General features: G+C 38.1%; 1 protein-coding gene and 1 long non-coding RNA gene across 3 annotated transcripts in view; one reads left to right on the top strand and one right to left on the bottom strand.

The window, feature by feature from the left end:
- The first annotated feature begins 1461 nt into the window (after positions 1-1461).
- TRA2B (transformer 2 beta homolog) lies at positions 1462-20246 on the top strand. The gene is made up of 9 exons (XM_045776584.2): positions 1462-1670; positions 13213-13346; positions 14390-14552; positions 15477-15665; positions 15898-16013; positions 17017-17100; positions 18658-18717; positions 19259-19332; positions 19823-20246. Exons 1-9 carry the CDS (start codon positions 1635-1637, stop codon positions 19831-19833), a joined length of 867 nt encoding a protein of 288 aa, XP_045632540.1. The 5' UTR covers positions 1462-1634; the 3' UTR covers positions 19834-20246.
- Positions 17511-21761, bottom strand: part of LOC123778921 (uncharacterized) — a 98910-nt gene continuing 94659 nt past the window's right edge. For both annotated transcript variants that reach the window (XR_015724157.1, XR_006776036.2), the window contains one exon: positions 17511-17732. This is a non-coding gene — a long non-coding RNA (uncharacterized LOC123778921). The remainder of the gene's footprint in view (positions 17733-21761) is intronic.

Below are 21761 nucleotides of genomic sequence, written 5' to 3'. Positions count from 1 at the left end.
ATAGAGGTACCATAAAACCCAGCAATTCCACCCCTAGGTATATCCCCAAAATAACTGAAAATGTATGTTCAGGCAAAAACTTGTACATGAATACTCATAGCAGCAGCTATTATTATTCATAATAGCTAAAACGTGGAAAAATGTGCTTTTGGGTGCAAAAGTCTATCAACTGATGAATGAATAAATAAAATGTGATAACTATATAATAAAGTATTATTCACTAATAAAAAAGAATGAAATACTGATACATGCTACAACATAGAATAACCTTGGAAACATCACATTGAAGTAAGGAAGCCAACCACAAAGGACTTCATATTATTCCATTTATATGAAAGGTTCAAAATAAGCAAAACCATAGAGACAAAGTATATTTCAGATTCCGTAGAGGTAGGAGGGTTCCAGGAGGAGGGTGTAGAGGGAGATGTACAATGACTATCAATGAGTACAGATTTCTTTTTAGGGGTGATGAAACTTTTAAAATTGCAGTGATGCTTGCACAGTTCAGTAAATACAATAAAAAACATTTGAATTGTTCACTTTAAATGGGAGCATTGCATGGTATGTGAATTATATCTTAGTAAAGCTGTTTTTAAAAAAAATCAAATGCTCTTTACAGGTACCAAAGTACCTCACCAGCCAGGTACTATATTTCTTTTTTAATGGGTGGGGAAATGACAGGTGCAGAGGATAAGGTCTGGACAGTACAGTCCTATATTTATATATATAAAAAAAAAAAAGTACAAGTGGACCAGAGCAGTTCGAACCCATGTTGTTCAAGAATCCGCTGTGTATCATGCTGTTGAGTGATTAATGAATTAATCATCCCTCCTGTGACATCATTATAGTAGATACCTCTAGCGCTTAAAATCATAGTTTATACATGTGTTTAATGGTTCCCCCTTACTAGACCACTAACTTTTTCAGAATAGAGACTGTGTCTAATTTCAGCACATCAAGTACTCACATAATGCTTGGGCACTTAATAGGTGTTCAAATGAAGGTTTTTTTTTCTTTTCCAGGAAGGAAGCATCCACGATTGAAGTTAAATAAAAAGTAAGGCATGGGACCCAGTATAGGGATAGCCGCCCTCTCCAACCAAGGGAAGACACAAAAAAAGACAAAAATTAATAACGGAATCAAGGATGGGAGAAAAGGGCATCTCCTCCCTCTCATGGCCAGGCCGGTTTCCCTGGAAAATTCCAGAAGAGATTCGGGTGAGGCCAGTGACATCGCTGCACCCCTTAGCGACTACCAATCACAAGGGAAGGCCGGCCAGCACCCTGACTTTCCCGCCTCACTGAGACTCAGAGTTGGTGGGCAGGGCCCGGCGAGCTGCGGGACGTACGTCACGTCCGGTTCCGGACGCGCCACTGCTAGAAAGGGAAGGCCAAGAGCGGAGGGGCGGAGCCAAGAAAGCGCGCGTTCTGAAAGGGGGAGGGGCCGGGTTAAGGAGCGCCGCGTCACGTCCGGCAGACTTAGAGCCCGTGCGGAGGCGGTGCGGAGCGCTTCGGTACTCAGCGGCTCGGGAACCTGTGCGTTCTGTGAGGCTGCGGCGGAGCCTCCGTATAGAAGGCGCAAGAGGTTGGCAGCTTCGATTGAAGCACGTCGAGCGGCGGCAGCACCTAGGAGTCATGAGCGACAGCGGCGAGCAGAACTACGGCGAGCGGGTACGTAGAGGTGGTGCAGGGGGCGGCCGTGTGGACCCAGCTTTCATCTCTTCCCAGGCCCGTCGCCCTCGGACCTGGAGACGGGCGATTTCGGCTCCGAAGTCTGAGGCTGGGAAGCATGGGAGTTGGGGTTAAAAAGCCCTTGCGGAGAGTGTCTTTAGTCGTTAAGTAGGCCACTGGCGAGTTTATGTGGCCCCCTACTCGAGACGGCGGGTTTTTTCCGTTAGAAGAGGGGAAAAGATTAAAAATGGCCGCTGCGTCCCCTTGGTGTTGGGGGAGGGGAGCGGTATCTCATTTCGCCGTTGCTCTCCTGCGAAGTCTCGCTGCCGCCATCTTGGGCTGGCGGGCCGGGCGCGCTGCCAGAGGCACAAAATGGCGGAGAAGCCGCGCGTCAAGGCGGGCCCGCGCCTCACAGGGCCGCGTGGGGGTGGAGAAAGAAGGGCAGCGTTCTCTTGGGGTTTTCGCCAGGTGTTTAGTTTAAGAAAGGATCGTTTTATGGACCCTGGAAAGACGGAATCTAGGGTGTTCTTGGGGGCCTCTTTTAGGGTGGGGGAAACTAATCCGAGGTAGACAAGTTCTGGGCCCGTTACAAGGAGATCGCGCGGGCTTTGTGTTTGGCCTAAATGGAGTGCTTTTCTTCAATGCCGAGAGTGCTTTCAAACGAAAAATCGTTCTCAGAGCATCCAGTGGATTAGACCCCGAGGCCGCAGAGCTTTTCTTGTTTCATGGAGTGGATATTTTTCACGGGATTGTGTAGAAGAAACTGGCGGGCAACGGTTTATGGCGCCGTTATTTCCTTTGTTTTGAGGCATTCTAATTCTGTGAACCACAACCTGTGTTGGTACACTTTTACTCTGAGTCTCCACCTCCCAGATGTGGAGTTCGGTGGAGGTTAATTAAATTGCAGGAATAAGACCGTTTCCGGACTTAAAAAGCGTGATGCAAAGCTTGGTTGCAAGCCTGTGGGTATTAATGAAGAAGCAAAATACGAAACTTGTCAGAATCTTGCACATTTTGGAGGTTATGGAGAATTTCTTAGAAGGAGGTTAATAAAAAGCACCATAGAATTCAATTTTTTAACTTGATAGGAATAAGTTGGCTTCTTTTACAGTTGACCTGTTAGGTTTTCCCTTTCTCCTAGTGCCATCCTAAGATCTGAGTAGCAGTCGTCAGGTAAATCTGTTCAAATATATTCGCAAGCAAACTCCTATAAAATAGATTTGGGGCCCTTCATTGGGAGGGCTTTTTTTTTTTTTTTAATTCCTGTCTTAGCTCCTGGAACGTTGTTGAACTTACTGTGTAACTGTAGAGACAAATCTGATTGATTTAGTTTGAAATAACCAGGCTTCACCTGTTCAGAGGAATATCGGCTTTTTACAGTTTTCTCTAAGAAGATTGATGACACCGTCACCGGCGCGTGTACCATTATTTTTAAGCCCTTGCTTTCTTATGGTAAGAAAGTTTGGATTGAGCCCACAGATTGTTAAAGCTGTGATTTCTGATTCTACCAGTTGACTATACTGTTGAAACTAGTCACTGGAGTTTGTACCGGAAAGCAAATGAGAAATTTAAGTCTTCCCATTTTCTAAACAATTAGTACTTTTTGCGCTGAGAGAATACAAAATGGCTAGTTTCTAAATAGAAGCGCTCTCATTTGAATATGCCTGAATAAGTTACTTGAAATGGTGTGCTTGTGAAGATGAAAATTGTCCAGAAATAAATTGGCGTATTTTACATAAGGGAGGAAACAATTGTTGGAAGTGGGTTCCTGGCTTGAGACCGCTCAAGGGGCGTCATCCCAATTATTAGACATTTTTGATTTTTTTTTCTAGTAGTGAAACATATCCTATTTTTTTTCCACAATCTTGTTCACATAGGTTAGCTATTCACTAAATTCTTATGGAAGGAAAATTATAGAATAATTTCAAGCTGCATGTTAGAAATCAGTATTTTTTCTTACGGAAGAGTCTTGAATCCTAGAAGGTTTCTAAACTTTGAAGTAGTGGAATACTTCCATGTTGTTTTATTAGGCATTTTATTTTGTATGTAGATTGTTTTCCAATTGGTGTATTGGAACCTGAAGAGGTTAGAATAGACCTTTAAACAAAAAACACGTTGAGGTTCCTAAAGAACGTCTGGCAAAACCCTAAAGCGTAATGGAACAGATTAGATACAATGCCATAAAAAGACTAAGTACGTAACAGGCAGGCCTGATTGGCTAAAAACTTGCTTTTGAAAGGGCCTGAAAGCAGTGAAAAAGTTGCATTCAGGGTAATAATCTTGGACATGACTGGTATGAATAGCTTCTCTGAAGCCTGAAAAATTACTGTAAATCCACTCTAGGTCCTCAAAGACTTCAAACTATTAATGTAAATCATTAATACAAGCCTAATTGGTACTGTTAATGTAATCACTTGTCATAGACCTCCTGGGTTTGACTGGAATCCCACCCACCTGCAAACTTACCCCATCCCCCACTTAATTTTGCTGTCCAGAATCCAGACATTCCTGTACCCCTGGCTCCAGCATAGTTCTAGAAGTATTTTTTTATTTCTTTAGACTTCAGAAGTTCCTTTCCTAAACAGACTGGTTGTGTATGTGTGCAGTAAATTGTTTGATCACCCTTATTGAATGAATATATTGACACTTAGAACTGTGGTTAAGTGTGTCCCCTTAGCTCTCTTTAAATGCATACTTAGGGTACGTTCTAGAATTTTTGTGGTTCACGTCACACTTTTTTATGGCAGAGTAGCTTTTACCTTTGTGGGTTTTTTCATGTGAAAGTTGATAGGTTTAAATTAAAATCTGTCTTTAGAGTTGATTTCCTTGATGTAGCCAAACCTGAGCAAAATCATTTTTCATCTTCAAATTCAGTTCTCTTCCAGTACTTTCCAAAAATTGCTGGCAAACATTTTTTGGGAAAGGGCTGACCAGCACCTTTGCAAAAGGAAGTATTCTTAGCTATGTCACAATTTGGACGAGTAAGAATACGATAAACGAGTTGGTGGCAAGTTTGGAGGTGCATAGTAATATTCGGGGGTAGTAAATCTTTAAGGCCCACTAACGGTCACAATATTTAGGGTATGCAGTGTTTGTGTGTTTGGTCTTGGCACTGGATTAATGTTCTACCCTCCTAATGATTGTAATTTCTTTAGATTCTACAAATACATCTATACGTAGAGAATACAGAAACTAAGGAAACACTGTTGTATGAACCAGGTGGTTTTGATTTTTGTCCTGCTGTTAGGATTACAAAGAGCAAGCAGTTTTAAGAAAATTTCTGGTAGAATATGGGCTATAGTTTTTGTAGAAATAATGTTTGCAATGTAGATATATTATCTTTAATCTTATTCTTTATGGAGATGAATAGCATCTGGATACCATCCCATCAAACTCCTTTTCAGATTTCTGCAGTTTTTGTCTTCTGCTTAATCTTGGGTTGTCTTTCTGTATTCGTTTTTAGCCCCTAACTCTGAATTCTGATTTTCAAATACTGAAACATCTCAATCTATTTCTTTCTAAAGAATTAACAGCCATCGCACCAATTCCTTTAATAAAGGATTGAATTAATGTCCAGTGGGAGGAAATAGTTTGCATTGTTTCACTGTGAGTCTGGTTAGGTACGAGTCTCTTGAAGAAACCAGGTTGAAGAATATTTTTCTTGGTTTTAACTAAGAATGTTTAATGTTGTGGATGTTGTCTGGAACTAGAAGGTGGCATTTTCAAACTGAAATTACAAGTGATTACAAGGTAAGTACTCTGGTTTTGTCAAAAGATTAAAGAGGAATTCAGGTGGTGAGAGATGTTAATGTTAATAGCATTTACCTTTTCCCCCTTTATCTCCAATAAAGCCCAAAACCTAAGTGATAAGTATTTAACATTTTCATAGTTCACATTTTGCCCAAGAGAAGGACAGAGCTACAAATGGGTGTATTTTTTGAGCCTTAGCAGTCTGTGTTATTTATGGTGATCAGTTTTCATTCGTAATTCTTTTTTTAGAAGGGATGGTGATTGAAGTGTAGGAAATTTTAAGTGTTTTTACCCAACTTAGTTTTTTGGGGTATGGGTTGCATTGAATTTCAGGTATTATTGTCACTTAGTCTTGTTTTTAAGCAAGCCCAGAAAAAGTTTTTCACTATAGTAAATTAGACTTTTCAAATTCCCCAAAATCTTTTTGAATTAGGTTGTGGAGGTTATTTTCAGATTGCTACTTTGATCAACGTAGATTGCCCGATAGTGCAGCGTGCGTGAGGCCCTCCTTTTCAGAGTCTGTATTATTGATGCAAGAGGTGGGCTTACAACTGATGTAGGCAAGTCTGGATGAGGGGGTGCCACCCTACCCCCGGGGATTTTTCTCAGTCTTTTGAAGATTTTTCTCCACCCAACCTTCGGGTAAAGTTCGACTACAGAAAAATAAAATAGTCCATCGATGCGAGCATTAACCTTTATATTTCTAGCAGGATAAACTTTTTCTTTGCCGTTTCAATTTTTAAGATATTACCTTGTCAGCAACCTGTGGAGTTTGTACATGTTTTTAATGTTATTTGAATCCCAGCCAAAATCCCTTGAATTGTTTTTTAACAAAAATTGTGTGATGGGAGAAGTTTTTGCTTATTTCTAAGTAGGATCTCTTAACCAAATGGAGAATAACATTAGCCCAATCGTTGGTCATCTGGTTTTATTAAAGTGGCCACTTGAGCTTAGTAGTTGAGTTGAATAAACCTAATATTTACATTATCTAGCGGCATGTTTTGATCTTCAAATATAAAAGGAGGAAGATGGTTGGGAAGGGGTAATACAAGAAAAGCAGGAAGGCATCCATATTGAAAAGTTCCAATACCTAGAGAGCTTTGGCCTCCATTCTAGTATCTTCTGCATCTAAGCCCTGTATCTGTATGTTATCTTTAGGAGGCCGTAAAGAGGAAACCTGCTTGGGCATTCTGATTCCACGATTACATTTGTGCTGCCAGCAAAGATTCCCATTACATTTTAGTGATGGATATTAAAAGAAAATCAATTACTATGACTCCCTTAAATAAAAAGCTATTTAAAATTTTTCCTGGATTAAACAATAATTGACTTTCAAAAAAAAAAACTAGACTGAAAATTGTGCTTTCTTAGGAAAGACATCACAACACTTCCCATGATAGCCATGGTTGTCTTTATATCCAGACAGATTTATAAGGACTTTTTCCTTTTTCTTTCTTTCTTTCTTTTCTTTTTTTTTTTTTTTTAAAGAAACCTTTAAACCCAATCACCCCAACAGAAAATAAAACTAGTAGAGAGGAAATTGTTGACAAATGAAAGATCCTAAGGTGAAGTTCAGGACAAGGAGAACGAGGATGTTTTGTGAGGACTATTTATTTTGTTCAGGGTGTTCAACATACACTTTTATACTTTATTATAATCTGTTAAGTGATGTTGAGTTTTTTGAATAATTTCAGGAGGTGAGCTATAATTTTCTCCCAATATTGCCACCTTAAAAAGTAGGATTTCTCCTTTGGACTGCAGAAGATTTTAGTACTTTGTTCATTGAGGGGGAATTTTAAAAAATTCTTGGAAAACACCACTGCTGGATTCAAGTTTGTTCTGCTTTCCTTCATAGCTACTTGGACATAGTAGTTGGTTGACTTGATTTTGTCTTTTTATGATTTTAGTGCTAAATTTAGTAGTTGAAACTTTCATATTCTAAAATGTCACTAGAGCAGCTTTCTAGGGGTGGGTTTTGAGCACTTTAGTCCAAATTTTCTGATTTCCCTGACACTGTCTTCTCAGAGCTCTTTAAATATGCAGTACAAAAATGTGTGACATTAAATACATTTCTTTATTATCTAGACAAGTCACAAGTTGTAAGCCTCCAACCCTGAGCCTTGTCATCACTGTACAAATGAATTGTCCGTGCTTTCCTTTCTTGCACTTTTGTATTAATGTGTCACTTTTTGACTAGAGATGTGCTTTGACACTTAACATTTTCTATTGATGAATACAATAAGTAAGAAGTGTGAATTGTAATTAAAGTTCTTAAATGTGAGATGAACAGCAAATGTTCAGTTGAGCACTTCGAATTAAACTTAAGCATGATACAGATCTATTTGGAGTAGACAACTGAGGTTGATTACCTTATATATTTTAGAACCAACAGGAAGCTAGTTTCAGGTTTTTGAGCTGCATATTTTAGGTTTTTTTTTTTTTTTTAAATCCAAAAAAGGGATTTTTTTTTTCTAGTTTCAGTTTTGGCACTGGATTTTATCCTGGAGTTTTAAAATATCTTCATCCTGTTCTTTTTCTATTAAGGTTAATGTTGAAGAAGGAAAATGCGGAAGTCGTCATTTGACAAGTTTTATAAATGAGTATTTGAAGCTCAGGAATAAGTGAAGCTGAAATTTGAAAAAATAAAAGAAAGAATGCATGCTAATTATCAGACCAGAAGTCCCACTTGTAGAATATTGAGCAATTTGTGTGAAGTGGGGAAGATGAAAGAAGTCAGAATTTGAAACGGAAGAATGAAGAAAAGAAATAAAAATGAAGTTAAGATAAGAAGTAATCTGGAATCAGAAAGCACTACGCTAAGTAATTACTAGTCTGTTTATGTGTCCCTGTATATTTTGCTAAACATGCATGCATTATTTGTTTAATAGAAGAAAATATATACAGGGCAAAGAAGTGCCTTCCAGGGGAAACGTTTAAATTAGGTAATTCTAATTTTAACTTCTTAGTCAAATGATTGAAATGCAATTTAAAAAAATAATAACCCTTTGTAGTCAAACATGAGGCAGGAATGAGCTCTCCAGCATGGGTAACAGTTGGCTTCATATTGTCCCTCTAGATTTTTTCATCTAACTCTGCTGGTCCTGGAGTATGAGCGAGTACCTCCAGAGTTGGAATTGGTGGTTTGTGCCACCTCCATGGACTCTTAAAATTCACTGACCCCCTATGCTTCAGTACTGAACAATGTATAGTAGAATATTTTCTGTGTTTGTCATAGTTTTTTAAAGAATGTCACCAGGATGGTTATAGAATGGAACCTTCAAAATTGAAGCAAACCAGTGAAGAGGATAGTTAGCTCCTTTTGGCGTTTATGAAAATATTTTCTTTCCAGATGGCATAGTGGAAAGCTATGACCAATTAGGCCCTACCTTTCAAGGTGCAGGTTCTAAATTCACAAGAATGATTCTTAATTCTTTCCTGTTTAATGCCTTTTCCAGCTGTGAATGGCTAGGATTACTGCTTTAAAAAAATAGTTTATCTTAGAACTGAGGTGGGTCACACAAGTGAACAGGATCTCTGACTCCAAAGTGGCAATAGTGGTAGGTGCTTTATTCAGAAAACAGCTTTGTTCCCTTTTCTCATTTTCTGCTATTAACACTTAACTGTTAGAATGATGTGAGAGGTATAGATTATAAAGTAGCTTTACTCTGGTTCCCCGCTCCCACTACTTGGGAAAAAGAAACCTCCAAGTTCGATAATTTCCCCATCTGTGTGTTTTCTTTTAGTTGAATAAAAGAAACAGATGATCAGTGTAATGATACTTTCAGTTGGATGGGACAAGTATATGTGTCAAAATAATAACCAGTGGTAGCTAACCAACAGTTGGGCCTGTTGGGAAAGCCAGGGGTATCACTTCTCCTTCCTGAAATGAAGACAACCTAAAAAAAACTTTCTCTGAGAGTTGTCCGATCTTCCAGCTCTTGGAAAAAGTGGCTTAAATGACATTTCTAAAAGGATCTGTTTTCTGGGGTTTTAGGGCCAGCTGTCGATGTGAAATTCGTGTTTTACAATTCTGTGTTTTGCAAGGAGAAGAAAATTATTCCTGTTTATAGTAGTTTCCAGCTTTGGTTTTGTCCCAATTACTGGTTTGTAAAATTTTTTGCCATGTATAAACTAATAACATTAAGTTAATGTTCATTTTGCATTCTGAATTACTTACAGATTAGGCAGAGAGCTGAGGTAAGAGATGTGAATGGATATTCTATTTCAAGTCCATGGGTTCTTTTATCAGGAGACCTGAAAGGTTCTTGGGGTCCAAAAGAGGAAAGACCTCTTAAGCCTCTAAATGGAAGGAAAGCAGTTTGGAATTTGATTATATGGCCTAAGCTGGATAGATGTATGGTGAAACTAAACACTGATACTGGTGGACCATCCCATCCATTCAGGGTTTTTCCCCACCACCACCTGTTGGCCAAAGTATCTTCCTCCTCTAACCCCCACCCTGGCTATTGGGGAGGTAAGAGGGAGATAGGTCTCTTGTCTTGAGGCAGGTGGAGCAAAGAAAATGAGAGAAATAAGGTTCCAAGAAGATGCTTTTGCCAAGGAAAATCAATAGGAAGCATAAAACTCTGAAATTGAATAAGTCATTGAGACTTAATTAGCATCATGAATATGTAGGGTGCTTCTGAGAAATGTAGAAGACCAGCTTGAGTTAACTAAAATGAGCTCTAGTTTAGGGACCTGTATTCTTAAATACTGTGTAGGTTTACTGTATATCTCTGTTTAAGAGCCACTGTTCAGAACCTAATTTACTGCATCTAGTTCTAAAATAATACAGGAGAAACCTTAGTGATTTGGTGGTTCCAGATGGTTTCCACTTCCTTTATCTCTTTCAAAAAGTTTTTCTAAGATAGTGCCATTCTCAGAGTAGGGTGGAGATGATTATTTTGTCGAAAGGCTTGAAATAGTTTTTTTCTGACGTGCTCCTTTTAAGTTGTATATTATTAGTGTATGACTAAGATTAATCTAGGAAAACTTGGTTCAGGAAATTATTTGGCTTTGTTATTTATATTTAAGTTCATGATCCTTTTCTTTGAGGTATTGAAGGTCCAGAGTAGTGTTTTTGGTAGGGTTTTAATGCGTTGACACGTAAAATTTTTTAGCCCTAAGAGTGGACTCTGTTTTCTTTGTGTGGAGGCTTTCCCAACTGGCTTTGTAGATTTGCCCATGGATTAAGGTTTAAAGTTAACTTTGTTTTTAGATTTGGCTAATAATTTTAGGTCTCATTTCTTCTGGACAGTCTAAATTTCCTTGAATATGTATTTCCAAACCAGCTAATGGGCAGCATAACTACAAAAAGGGGTTTCACTTCTTTAAGAAACATCCCTGACAAGAAAGGTAGGAGGTGGTGGAGGCATTGTTTAGGTATTAGCCTCACCAAACATCCGCATGAAAGGGAAAATCTTTGCATTCTGGCTGGTGCCTAAGAAATGATTGCTTACAAAATATATACGCATATAGCCAGTTAGTTTTAGAGGCTGAGGGGAAAGACTTATAATTTCACAGATACTGTATCTTTGACTCTTGGTCTGCTAGGCTAAAAGTAGTCTCTTCCCAGTGGGCAGACTGGTAAAGCAGGTTAGAATAAGGTTTTTCTTTTTAATGAAGCAAGAGGCTTTACAAAGAGATCCTGACTTTTCTACCGTTTCTTCCCTTATATTCCGATCCCTAGGCTGACTGAATTGTTAAATACTTTATTGGTAATCTTTTAGTTCTTACTGTGAGTTGTTATTGTGAGCATATTCAGCTCTCCTTTCCAGTGTAAATTGTTTTCTTTGGTTTCCATTAAAAGCTATAGTCATTCCATGAAAATAATCTTTATTAGCATTGAAATAAACGAAGGCAGTTCACTTTTGGGGTCCCTTTTTCTATTTTCTTTTCTAGGTTAGCTTTTGCCTGTGGTAAAGATGTCCAAAACCACACCCCTATTTTTTGAGAACTTCTTTGTTCAAGGGAGGGAGGTGTATTGTACTTTTAAATGTCTCAGTGTGCAGAATATTTGCCAGAGAATGCCAAGAGATTGTTAATTGGGGTCCCCAAAGCTGCAGTACACCCTCTAACCATTCCTTGTTAAAGGTAGCTGTTCTCACTAATAGCAGTACCATCTTTTTCTTTGAACCGAACCTTTTTACAGTCAACTCATGGGGGGCTGTCACATTTCCTGTCCCTTCACACCGTGTTTTATAATGACTGAAATCTTACTGGAAAGTTTCTAGAGTTCTTTCAGGCCTAGAGACCAGAACTCGTTTTACTGGTTGAGTTACTCTTTCCTGTTTTAAACTTAAAGCTTAAGTTTCTTCTGTATTGCATAGAATTTTTTTTCCCTGAGCCACATTTTCTCCTGTTATGCTGTAGATCACGGAACATAATCTTAAAAGGCTGTAGCTATAATTTAAAATCCTATTCTATCCTTTCAAGAATGGCCAGAATATTCTGAAAGTTTACTACACTGGGAGGTCTCCGGTGGTAACTTTTATCCAGTAGTTTCAGCACTGAGTCTTACTCTTAGGATGAGTTACTGTAATGTTATGGTTCCTTTTGGGTCTGGCCATTTCTGCTCTATCTTGGGTGGAAAGACTCACTAGACTTTATGCCTTTTAATTTGCCTTTGGTTGGAACCTAAAATAATGTGGTCTTGCTTGATGATACACCTTTGCTATCAGACTGAGTGGGTCTGTTCTCTTAATCTGCTGCTTCTGTTTTGGTGCCTTGGCAGAATATTTCCTTGGTTCCATTACTTCATATGTATGTCTTTTCTGCTTATGAGTTGATTGTATTTTTTGACTCACTGATGAGCCAGTTACCGTTTCCCCGTTCTTTTGCTGGATTCTTTAGAGATTTTCCTTACTGTGCCACTTACCTACTAGGTAGTCTAGTTTTGATTGGGAAAGCTATGGCTATATAGTATGTACCTACGACTTTGGTTTTTACATACAATTCTGAACTCCCTCCCTTAGTGGACCTTGATAGGAGCTCCTTATTTAATCTGTTCTGGTTTTAATAGGTCCTTTATGTAACCTATATAGCTACTTATTCCTAGATCCCCATCAGTTTGCCCTGGTTCATCTCCATTTAGCCAAGGAAGCTGTAGATCTCTGGCACTCTCTCTGCTCTTCCTTCTGCACAGTTCACTGCCTTTCTGCTGTGGCTCCTTTTGGTTGATTTGAGATTCTTAGGGGCCTCCCACCATGGTTAGATGGAATAGGGTTTAGTGTCCTTCAGGCTGGTCCTTGCTTTCCACTAGGTTTCTGCCTTTTGCTAGGACTTGAGATTGTCCTTGCCTCTTTCCCACTCAACAATAAATAAAACTTAAGAAGGTGAGGTCTTATGGAAAAAAAAAAGGCATTTTAAAAGTAAGTTTTATGAATTTCATAGGGTTTTGTTTTATTGATGGCAACTTGATTGAAATATAGGTATAAGGTATAGGTGTCATAGTTAATAAGATTCTTTCTCACCCTAGTCTTTATGGAGTAACAGTCCCAAAACACAATCCTTGGACAGTTCCCTTAACTGCTTGGCTTTGGCGCCCCTTTCTGAAGAGAGTGGGGTCAGTTAACTCTCATCCCTGCTCCAGAAAAGGTGGAAGTTCAAGTTAATTGGCTTATGTCAGTTGGAGCAATGTAAATATACCAGGTATATTCAGTTCCTGCCCTTACCTATGTTTTCTTATCTTGGAAGGGGATTGCTTTCCCTCACCATTTATCTCACAGCAGCTTATTTGTTTTTAAAGTTGCCCAGAAAGTATACAAATTAAACTTTTGACATCTACGTGTAGGAATCCCGTTCTGCTTCCAGAAGTGGAAGTGCTCATGGATCTGGGAAATCTGCAAGGCATACCCCTGCAAGGTCTCGCTCCAAGGAAGATTCCAGGCGTTCCAGATCAAAGTCCAGGTCCAGATCTGAATCTAGGTAAGAAAGACTGTCTTGGGATTTTCTTCTGTTACTCTTAGCTTTGAAATTGGTGTGTGCTTTGTAAATTAGGAAGATAGAGAGGGTTAGATCATTTGTTGGCTTATTTAATATTCGTACTGGCTTATTTAATATTCGTACTAGCAATGTACTTAATTGTAAGTTCTGGGACAGAAGACTAAGTGGTTAAGAGCCTGGGCTTTTGGCGTTAGGGTTCAAATCTTACCTCTATTTTTTCTGGCTTGGGCAGATTACTTAACCTTTTTCCACTTTAGCTTCCTTATCTTTAAAAGGCAGTTAGTAATAGTACTAGTTCTTCAGAATTGTAAGGATTCACTATGGGTTTTAAGTATGACAAATAGACTGCAGAACATTACATTGGCTTTCATAACTGCAATTCTTGATAAATAGGTATAGTCTAATATTATATACATGTGTGTATAAAACAAAAATAATACCTTAATAGAGCGCACTTTTTTTTTTTTTTTTAACGCTGGTGAAGAGTAGGCTATACGTCCTTGTTTGCCCAGGACAGCCCCAGTTTATGCCTTTTGTCAGGCATAATTAACTGCACCTCTTTTCTCTCTTACAATGTGTCCTTTCTGGTTTAGATAATAATTCATATGACTCTAGTTAAGAGCGATTGATTGGTTTTAAAACACTGCTGGAGAAAACTATGGTGATGGTGATTTTATCTTAAGTGAATGGTGGGCATAATGGGAAAGACCGAAAAATAGAGGGTGGTATACTGAGGGAAAATCAAGCTAGTGTGAAGTGCTGCATGTTTTATGATTATCAAATTTTTGAGTGTGTTAATTGGTCTTGAGTATGTTTTTGATCTCCTTTATCTTGAGAAATGGAAGAGAGCTGGGTAGTGGTTTGGAGCTCTTAATAGAGTTGCGATAACTGTAGATACAGAAGAAATATCTCAGTCTCATGTTAATATATGTCTGAATCGTGTTCTGTCTTTCGGAGTTTAACTCTAGATTATTAGAAGAATTGAAAGCTGTATCAGTCATAACCCTGAAGCCTTTGTCTTACAGGTCTAGATCCAGAAGAAGTTCTCGAAGGCATTACACAAGATCAAGATCTCGGTCCCGCTCCCATAGACGATCCCGTAGCAGGTCTTACAGTCGAGATTATCGAAGACGGCATAGCCACAGTCATTCTCCCATGTCTACTCGCAGGCGTCATGTTGGGAATCGGGTAAGGTGAAAAAATAATTGAAGCAATGAACTGTATCTCTCGTTTCAGAATAAGAACTGATTACATTTGACAGTAGACTTTTAGCAGTGAGAGTTCTTTCGAGACTTTTTAGTGTTTTGAAATAAGTTTCTTTAAAAGGTATTTCTTACGTAATGGTCTACATTTGGGCTATCAGTTACACATAAGCAAAATACTATGACAGTGGTGTAGCTCAGCTCATCAAAAAATCCCCATTGTGCATTACCATCCATATGTACCATACTAATGTTACTGAAGTTTTCTGGGTTGGCTCTAATACTCTTCTTAGAATGTTTCTTGGTTTTTCCACTTAATTTTAAGGGAGTTTATTTCAGGTGTCAATAAGGCTTGCCTTCCCTGAGATGGTTTTTCCATCTGGCTTATGGAGATAATGCTACTCTCATTATTCTTGTTCCTAGAATAAATTCCTAGGAGGTGAATCCTTTGGGCAAATTGCTCTGCATCTCCCCCCACAAAAATACCAGTTTTGGTATTCACTAGTATGAGTCCCTATTTCCCCCTCCCTACACACACACACCCACACCCACCCACCCACACATATTTAATTCTGAGGTTGAAATTCTCTTTGCAGTATTTTTGGCGGGGGGGGGGGGTCTTAAGCAGGCTCCATGGCCAGCGTGGAGCCCAACGTTGGGCTTGATCTCAACCCTGAGATCATGACCTGAGTTAAAATCAAGAGTCCAGTGCTTAACTGACTGAGCCACTCAGGCGCTCCTTTTCTGCCCATTCTTAAATGCTTGCAGCTATTGCCATAACATACTGATTTTAAATTTTAATTGTTTATTTAAATCTACTTTATAAGTGACATTTTGGGTAATTTATGTATTTTTTTAACTTCGGTTTATGATAAATTTTAAGGTTTAAAATTTATTTTTCCATTTCTAGGCAAATCCTGATCCCAACTGCTGTCTTGGAGTATTTGGATTGAGCTTGTACACTACCGAAAGAGATCTGAGAGAAGTGTTCTCTAAATATGGCCCCATTGCTGATGTGTCTATCGTATATGACCAGCAGTCTAGACGTTCAAGAGGATTTGCCTTTGTATATTTTGAAAATGTGGATGATGCCAAGGAAGTAAGTAAAAGTTAACCTGGATTTTTTTTCTTTTTAAAATAGTCACTATTGCTAACTCCCAAGTACTAATGAACTTGGATAAGAACAGTTTTTGCTTTTATATTGTAAATAGGATATATTTATAGTTTCTTATAAATATCTTATTTGTAAATATTTACAAAAGTATATCTTATATGGGATAGTTTGTGGCTTTGTCCTGCGTGTATGTAATAACTTAATGTATCTTTCAAAGGCAAAAGAGCGTGCCAATGGAATGGAGCTTGATGGACGTAGAATCAGAGTTGATTTCTCTATAACAAAAAGACCACATACCCCGACACCAGGAATTTACATGGGGAGACCTACCTAGTAAGTTTATTTTATAAGATTGATGGCTGAGTGCATTTTCTCTAAGAACTACTATGTACTAGGGGGGGAACACCTTTGACATTTCATCCAGTCCTGGCACAGTACAAATTATTCTTCCTGCGTTGTTCTTTTTTTTTTAACTGGGTAAGGCTATTCAAAAGAATATATTCAATGGAAACCTTGTATTTGTGCTGCACAGTAAGATAGATGACATCCCACCATATCATACAGAAAGGCTTTGCTTGGTAATGTTCTTGATAACACCATTTTTATCATGATGAATTCTTAACCATTATAGGTAAAGTCAGGTTTATAACAAATATTACTCCTGTGCATTTTTCAGTTTTTGATTTCGTTAAGCAGAGTGGAAAACACAGTTTTTACATTGGACTATGGTAGGATACTTGTCTCCTTTGTCATCATTCTCACCAGTGTTTCTGTTGATCAAAAGCTCTGAGTTGAAGTCTTTTGATTTTCCCATTCCGGAAACCACATTCTTCCATATATTTCATTTTCCTTTCCTCCAGGAAAATACGTGTGCCTAACAAATTGACTTTTGAAAGCAAATTAGCAGATTGTGTGTCCCTTAACCAAAGATTTTTAAAATATATTTATTATGTACATTGTTATAGGGGGACAGAGAAAGGACAATGTTTATCCCATATCAGTGAAATCTTAAATAGGAATAATAATCCTTTTCTAGTTAACTTTTCTATTAGAAAAGGCCTGTTTGTGAATTAATAATTAGGGGGTTATTAGTAGGTAATTTTGCCCAGTAGAAGAGATAAAGCGATTATACATGAAGCAGTTGCCCAGTCATGTCCTTAGATCTCAGCTGTGGCTCCCAGAACCCAAATGAGCCATGCCGCTGCTGTTGTCTGAACAGCTTTAAACAAAGTTGTACGTAGGAAGATAGGAAAGGCCATAGGGTATTTTATGAAGATATTCTGTGAAAATCTATTTCACCGGATGAAATATACTTACGAAGGTATGTTATTCATAGTGGCAGCTCACGCCGTCGGGATTACTATGACAGAGGATATGATCGAGGCTATGATGATCGAGACTACTATAGTAGATCATACAGGTAAGTTAACCATAATACAAGATTTAAGTTGCCAAAAATTTGAAGGAAAGTATCTCTTCTCCTGAATCAGTTGCAACATAATTTAAGGCATGGCCTGAAAAACACTTTAAGTGTTTAATAAAATCATTTTTATACTAATCCTATTTTATGCTAAGAAATGTAGGGCTAGAGTTTAGAACTAGATTTTATGGTTGTGTGTCTAGTCAGTTTAACTTATTAGTATGATAGGATAGTGTTTTTTTTTTAAGCATCGAGTTGTAAACCAACTGAAATCCCTGGTTTTGAGCATGGCAATGGAATCAGAATTATAGACTATTCTTGAGATTTTTCATTTTTTTGTACTAGTACTTAAAATGAGTTCCATAAGCTGCATTTTTTTTTTTAAAGATTTTATTTATTTATTTGACAGAGATAGAGACAGCCAGTGAGAGAGGGAACACAAGCAGGGGGAGTGGGAGAGGAAGAAGCAGGCTCATAGCAGAGGAGCCTGATGTGGGGCTCGATCCCACAACACCGGGATCACGCCCTGAGCCGAAGGCAGACGCTTAACCGCTGTGCCACCCAGGCGCCCCCATAAGCTGCATTTTTAAAGTCGCTGCTTTATGAAGCATTTTTGATGTCTCTAATGTATGCTGCAATGGAGAGAGGAAAAATAAGTCTTGGAAGAGCCCAAATAATTGCCGAAAGGCAATAATTTGGTATAACAATGGCTAGAGGTTTTTTAATTACCGAAAGATTGAACCTTTTTTTTTTAGGGGTTAGTAGGAAAATATGTTAGAAATAGTTTTGAATATAAAATGAAGTAAAACTATTTTAACTGCCGCAGGTAATTTAGACCCTGTCTTGCTTGTGAAAATGTAAATTGTGCAATAAGTATTGGCCACAACACTTATCCTTGGTGCCTTATTTTGGTGTGGTATTGAGGTGTGGGTGTCTTTTTTTGTATACCGTTTTGAATGTTTAAAGAAGTTGATGCTTGTCAACCATTATCTGTGGAAGTGAGTCCTTAAGCTTGCTTCTGACACTATGGTGCAGCATTTTATTTATTTATTTTTAAGATTTTATTTATTTGACAGAGAAACAGCCAGCGAGAGAGGGAACACAGGGGGAGTGGGAGAGGAAGAAGCAGGCTCCTGGAGGAGCCCTGTGTAAGGCTCGATCCCAGGACTCTGGGATCACGCCCTGAGCCAAAGGCAGATGCTTAATGATTGAACCACCCAGGCGCCCCCTATGGTGCAGCATTTTTGAAAGAACATTTGTGTGTTAATTGGCACTTTAAGGGATTAATCTGGAGGCTGGGAAGATTACACTTTCAGGTTTTATTTTAATTCAGTTGAGCATTTACTTTAGAAGTATAATTTGTTCTGTTACTCATTTTAGCCACCAGAGAGAGCTCTATGCCAGTTCGTAAAAAAGGTGACAAAAGTTAGCGCTTTAATGACATTACTTAAAAAAATGACCTTTCTCTTCTCTGTGGGAGTTCTGATTTTACTGCATAAGTAATGTATTCTTTTTAAAACTTTTTTAAAAATGTGTGTTTGTTTTCTGCCCTCACAGAGGAGGAGGTGGAGGAGGAGGAGGATGGAGAGCTGCTCAAGACAGGGATCAAATTTACAGGTATGGCAGGAGACGATTTTAAATCTACACTGTGCATGGTAGAATGGCTCACCTTAAAAACACTTGGTTACTAGTATTTTGGTAGTTATAAATTGCATCATATAGATTGGATTGCATGAAATTCATAAAATACTGTAACTGAAACCCATGAAATAAAACCATGACTTCATTTGTGTGTTTACAGAAATGGGCTTATACTGGTAACTACTCCTTGGCCCCATTTTGTACCTTAATATGCGATGTTAGTATAAATTAAGGTCATTGATAAGCATCCATAATATTAGTTTTAATTCCTTAGAGCTGTTTTCTTGTACTACTGCATTTTTATTAGCCTTTAAAGAGCATCTCAGTAAGCAAGTTAATATTCAAGTCAGTTTTAACCACTTTGAAGCACTAGTAATATTTGGGGTGTGCTTGGGATTAATGGTTTTACTGTCTAAAACAGACTTTTGAAATACCATGACTATTGCAATGTTCGTATGTCATTTAGTCTATAACCTCAGTCTATGGAGTCTTAGACAGTCTTGGCATTTGTTTACAGAAGGCGGTCACCTTCTCCTTACTATAGTCGTGGAGGATACAGATCACGTTCTAGATCTCGATCATACTCACCTCGTAAGTTTTTACCTTGTTACGATTTTTATAATAGTCTGGCTTGAAGTCATCAAACTATGGTAGAGAGTGGGTTAATTCGGGTAGTTTCATCTATATATTATAATCCACCCACCCTTGGTTTTTGTGTGTACGGTTCAAGGAAGTATATGAAAACAATCCTTGGAATCTCATTGCCAATTAAAATGGTAAATGTGTGATATATTCTGGTCACCATTTGTAGCTTTTCTTTTCAGGTGGCCTTGCAATTTTTTATACAGCCTGGAAACATTTGGGTGACTTTAAAACCTTAGCTCTTGGGATTTGAGTTATACTTCCCAGTTATTTCTATTCTTCAGTGTTGTTTCTTTGATTTCTAGTGTAACCCTTTTCACAGGAGAGAATCTGGTGCATAGAATTTTGTAATGGTAGAATAGTCTAAAAAGTCTCAACATGAAAGTATACTTGATAAATATTCTTCAGTGCTGAAAGACTGATTATTATTTCTTCCTAGGTCGCTATTAAAGCATGAAGTTGAAGACTTTCTGAAACCTACCCTAGAGTTGGGATATTGTTTGTGGACAATATTTTTTATTGTCTCCTGTTTAAAAAGTGAACAGTGCCTAGTGAAGTTAGGTGACTTTTACACCTTTTATGATGACTACTTTTGGTGGAGTTGAAATGCTGTTTTCATTCTGCATTTGTGTAGTTCGGTGCTTTGTTCAAAGTTAAGTGTTTTCAGAAAAGTATGTTTTGCATGTATTTTTTTACAGTCTAAATTTTGACTGCTGAGAAGTTTTTATTGTACAAAACTTCATTTAAAAGGTTTTTCTACTGAATCCAGGGTATTCTGAAGATCGAAGCCTGTGTGTAAAAATGCTACCAAATGGTAAAAAGCAACAATAAAGTTTGGTTTTTACTTTTCTTTCTAACATCAATGCTTAGCAAAACTGTTCAGATTAGGTTGTCAGTAGTAAATTTCGAGACAAAAATACCCATTTTCCTCCAATCCATAAAACATACTATACTTAATATACCTGCAACTAAGTGTTAAAAATTATGCTCTGTAACCCTGTACTGCTAGTATTAGAACTAAAGAACTTTCAATACAGCCAATGCTTAATGCTTATATAAATGTGGATTTGTCAGCCTTTATGTAATCTGTATCATATAAAGCAGGGAATAAGAAAAGAGGTACACAATGTATGCCTTTAAAAGGCTATTTCTTAAAGCTGTTACAAGGGGATAATGGTATTTCAACTAGTTATCAGCAAGTGACAATACATTCCACCACAAATGTACTCTTGTTCTTCTAGCTTTTAGACTATGGAAAAAACTGAGTGCTTCAGAGTTCGGGAAAAGAGAAGGGAACACTACACCTGTGTTGTGGATGAACTGAAGACTTTGCCTGTTCATTTTTTAAATATTATTTTCAGGTCCTTTGCTTACCAAAGGAAGCCCAATTTCACTCAAATGTTTTGAGAACTGTGTTTAAATAAATGCAAATGAAAAGAGTAAAAAGGCTGGTACAACTCAGTTGACATAGAAGATTTTGTTTTAACCTTGATACTTAGAGGGTTTTTTAAAAATAGTTTTTAGTCTCTTGTACAGCATCCCTTGGGCTGAAATGTATTCTTTTTGCTGGTTTTTTTTTTTTTAAACAGATAATGGTATGTTCCTGGAAACTACATTTAAGAAGGGAGTTGAGTATTTGAGTGACTGTCTTCATTTGGGTGATGTTCTCTTAAATAAGGTCTAGTCTCCACACCTGCCCTGAGGTTGGCCATTCAAGGGAAAATGCAATAGGCAGGTAATGTATCAAAATCATTTAGTGTGTCCCAGGTATTTTGTAAAACACTTTACATATATTAGTTCATTTAGTCTGTAGCAGCCATGAGATGTAACTTTCCTTAAGTTAAACTAAAGCTATTAAATGGCAATGCCAGGATCCAGATGTGGGTAGATGTCCATCCCAGTCTGTACTTTGATTCATGATGCCATTCTGCCACTACTCCAGATAACCAGATGAATTCTAGTTTTGTGGTGATAAGCGTGTACATGAAGGAACATGGTAACACTTACAGGCTGTCTTGTTAGGGGGAAGGGTAGGCCAGCACTAACGCAGTGGTGAGAACTGTAGGCATCCAGCGCAGGTCTCGCTGAATGAGGTCCCCTACCCAAAGATACCTCTTTATTCTTGCATTACAGTATGTGTAGTAAGAAATACAAATATTTCCCAGCCCTTTAATTGGCCTCAGGTCTAGAACAATTTTAGAAAGCAACCATGCCTAATTGATGCATCCCAGAAGGTGTTGGCTTGCAATTAATTCGTGTAAGCCACCCATTATCCTGCCAATGAAGTGGTTTTTTTAAAGCTAGTGATCAGTTGGGCTTTTGGATCTGGAAGCATTTTGATTTAGAAATTGCTACCAGGAGTGTATTACAGGCAGCAG

Source organism: Ursus americanus, chromosome 4, assembly GCF_024610735.1.
Source record: "Ursus americanus isolate L20-20 chromosome 4, mUrsAme1.1.p, whole genome shotgun sequence".
NCBI lineage: Eukaryota > Metazoa > Chordata > Mammalia > Carnivora > Ursidae > Ursus > Ursus americanus.
This window is presented reverse-complemented; position numbering and strand designations above follow the sequence as displayed.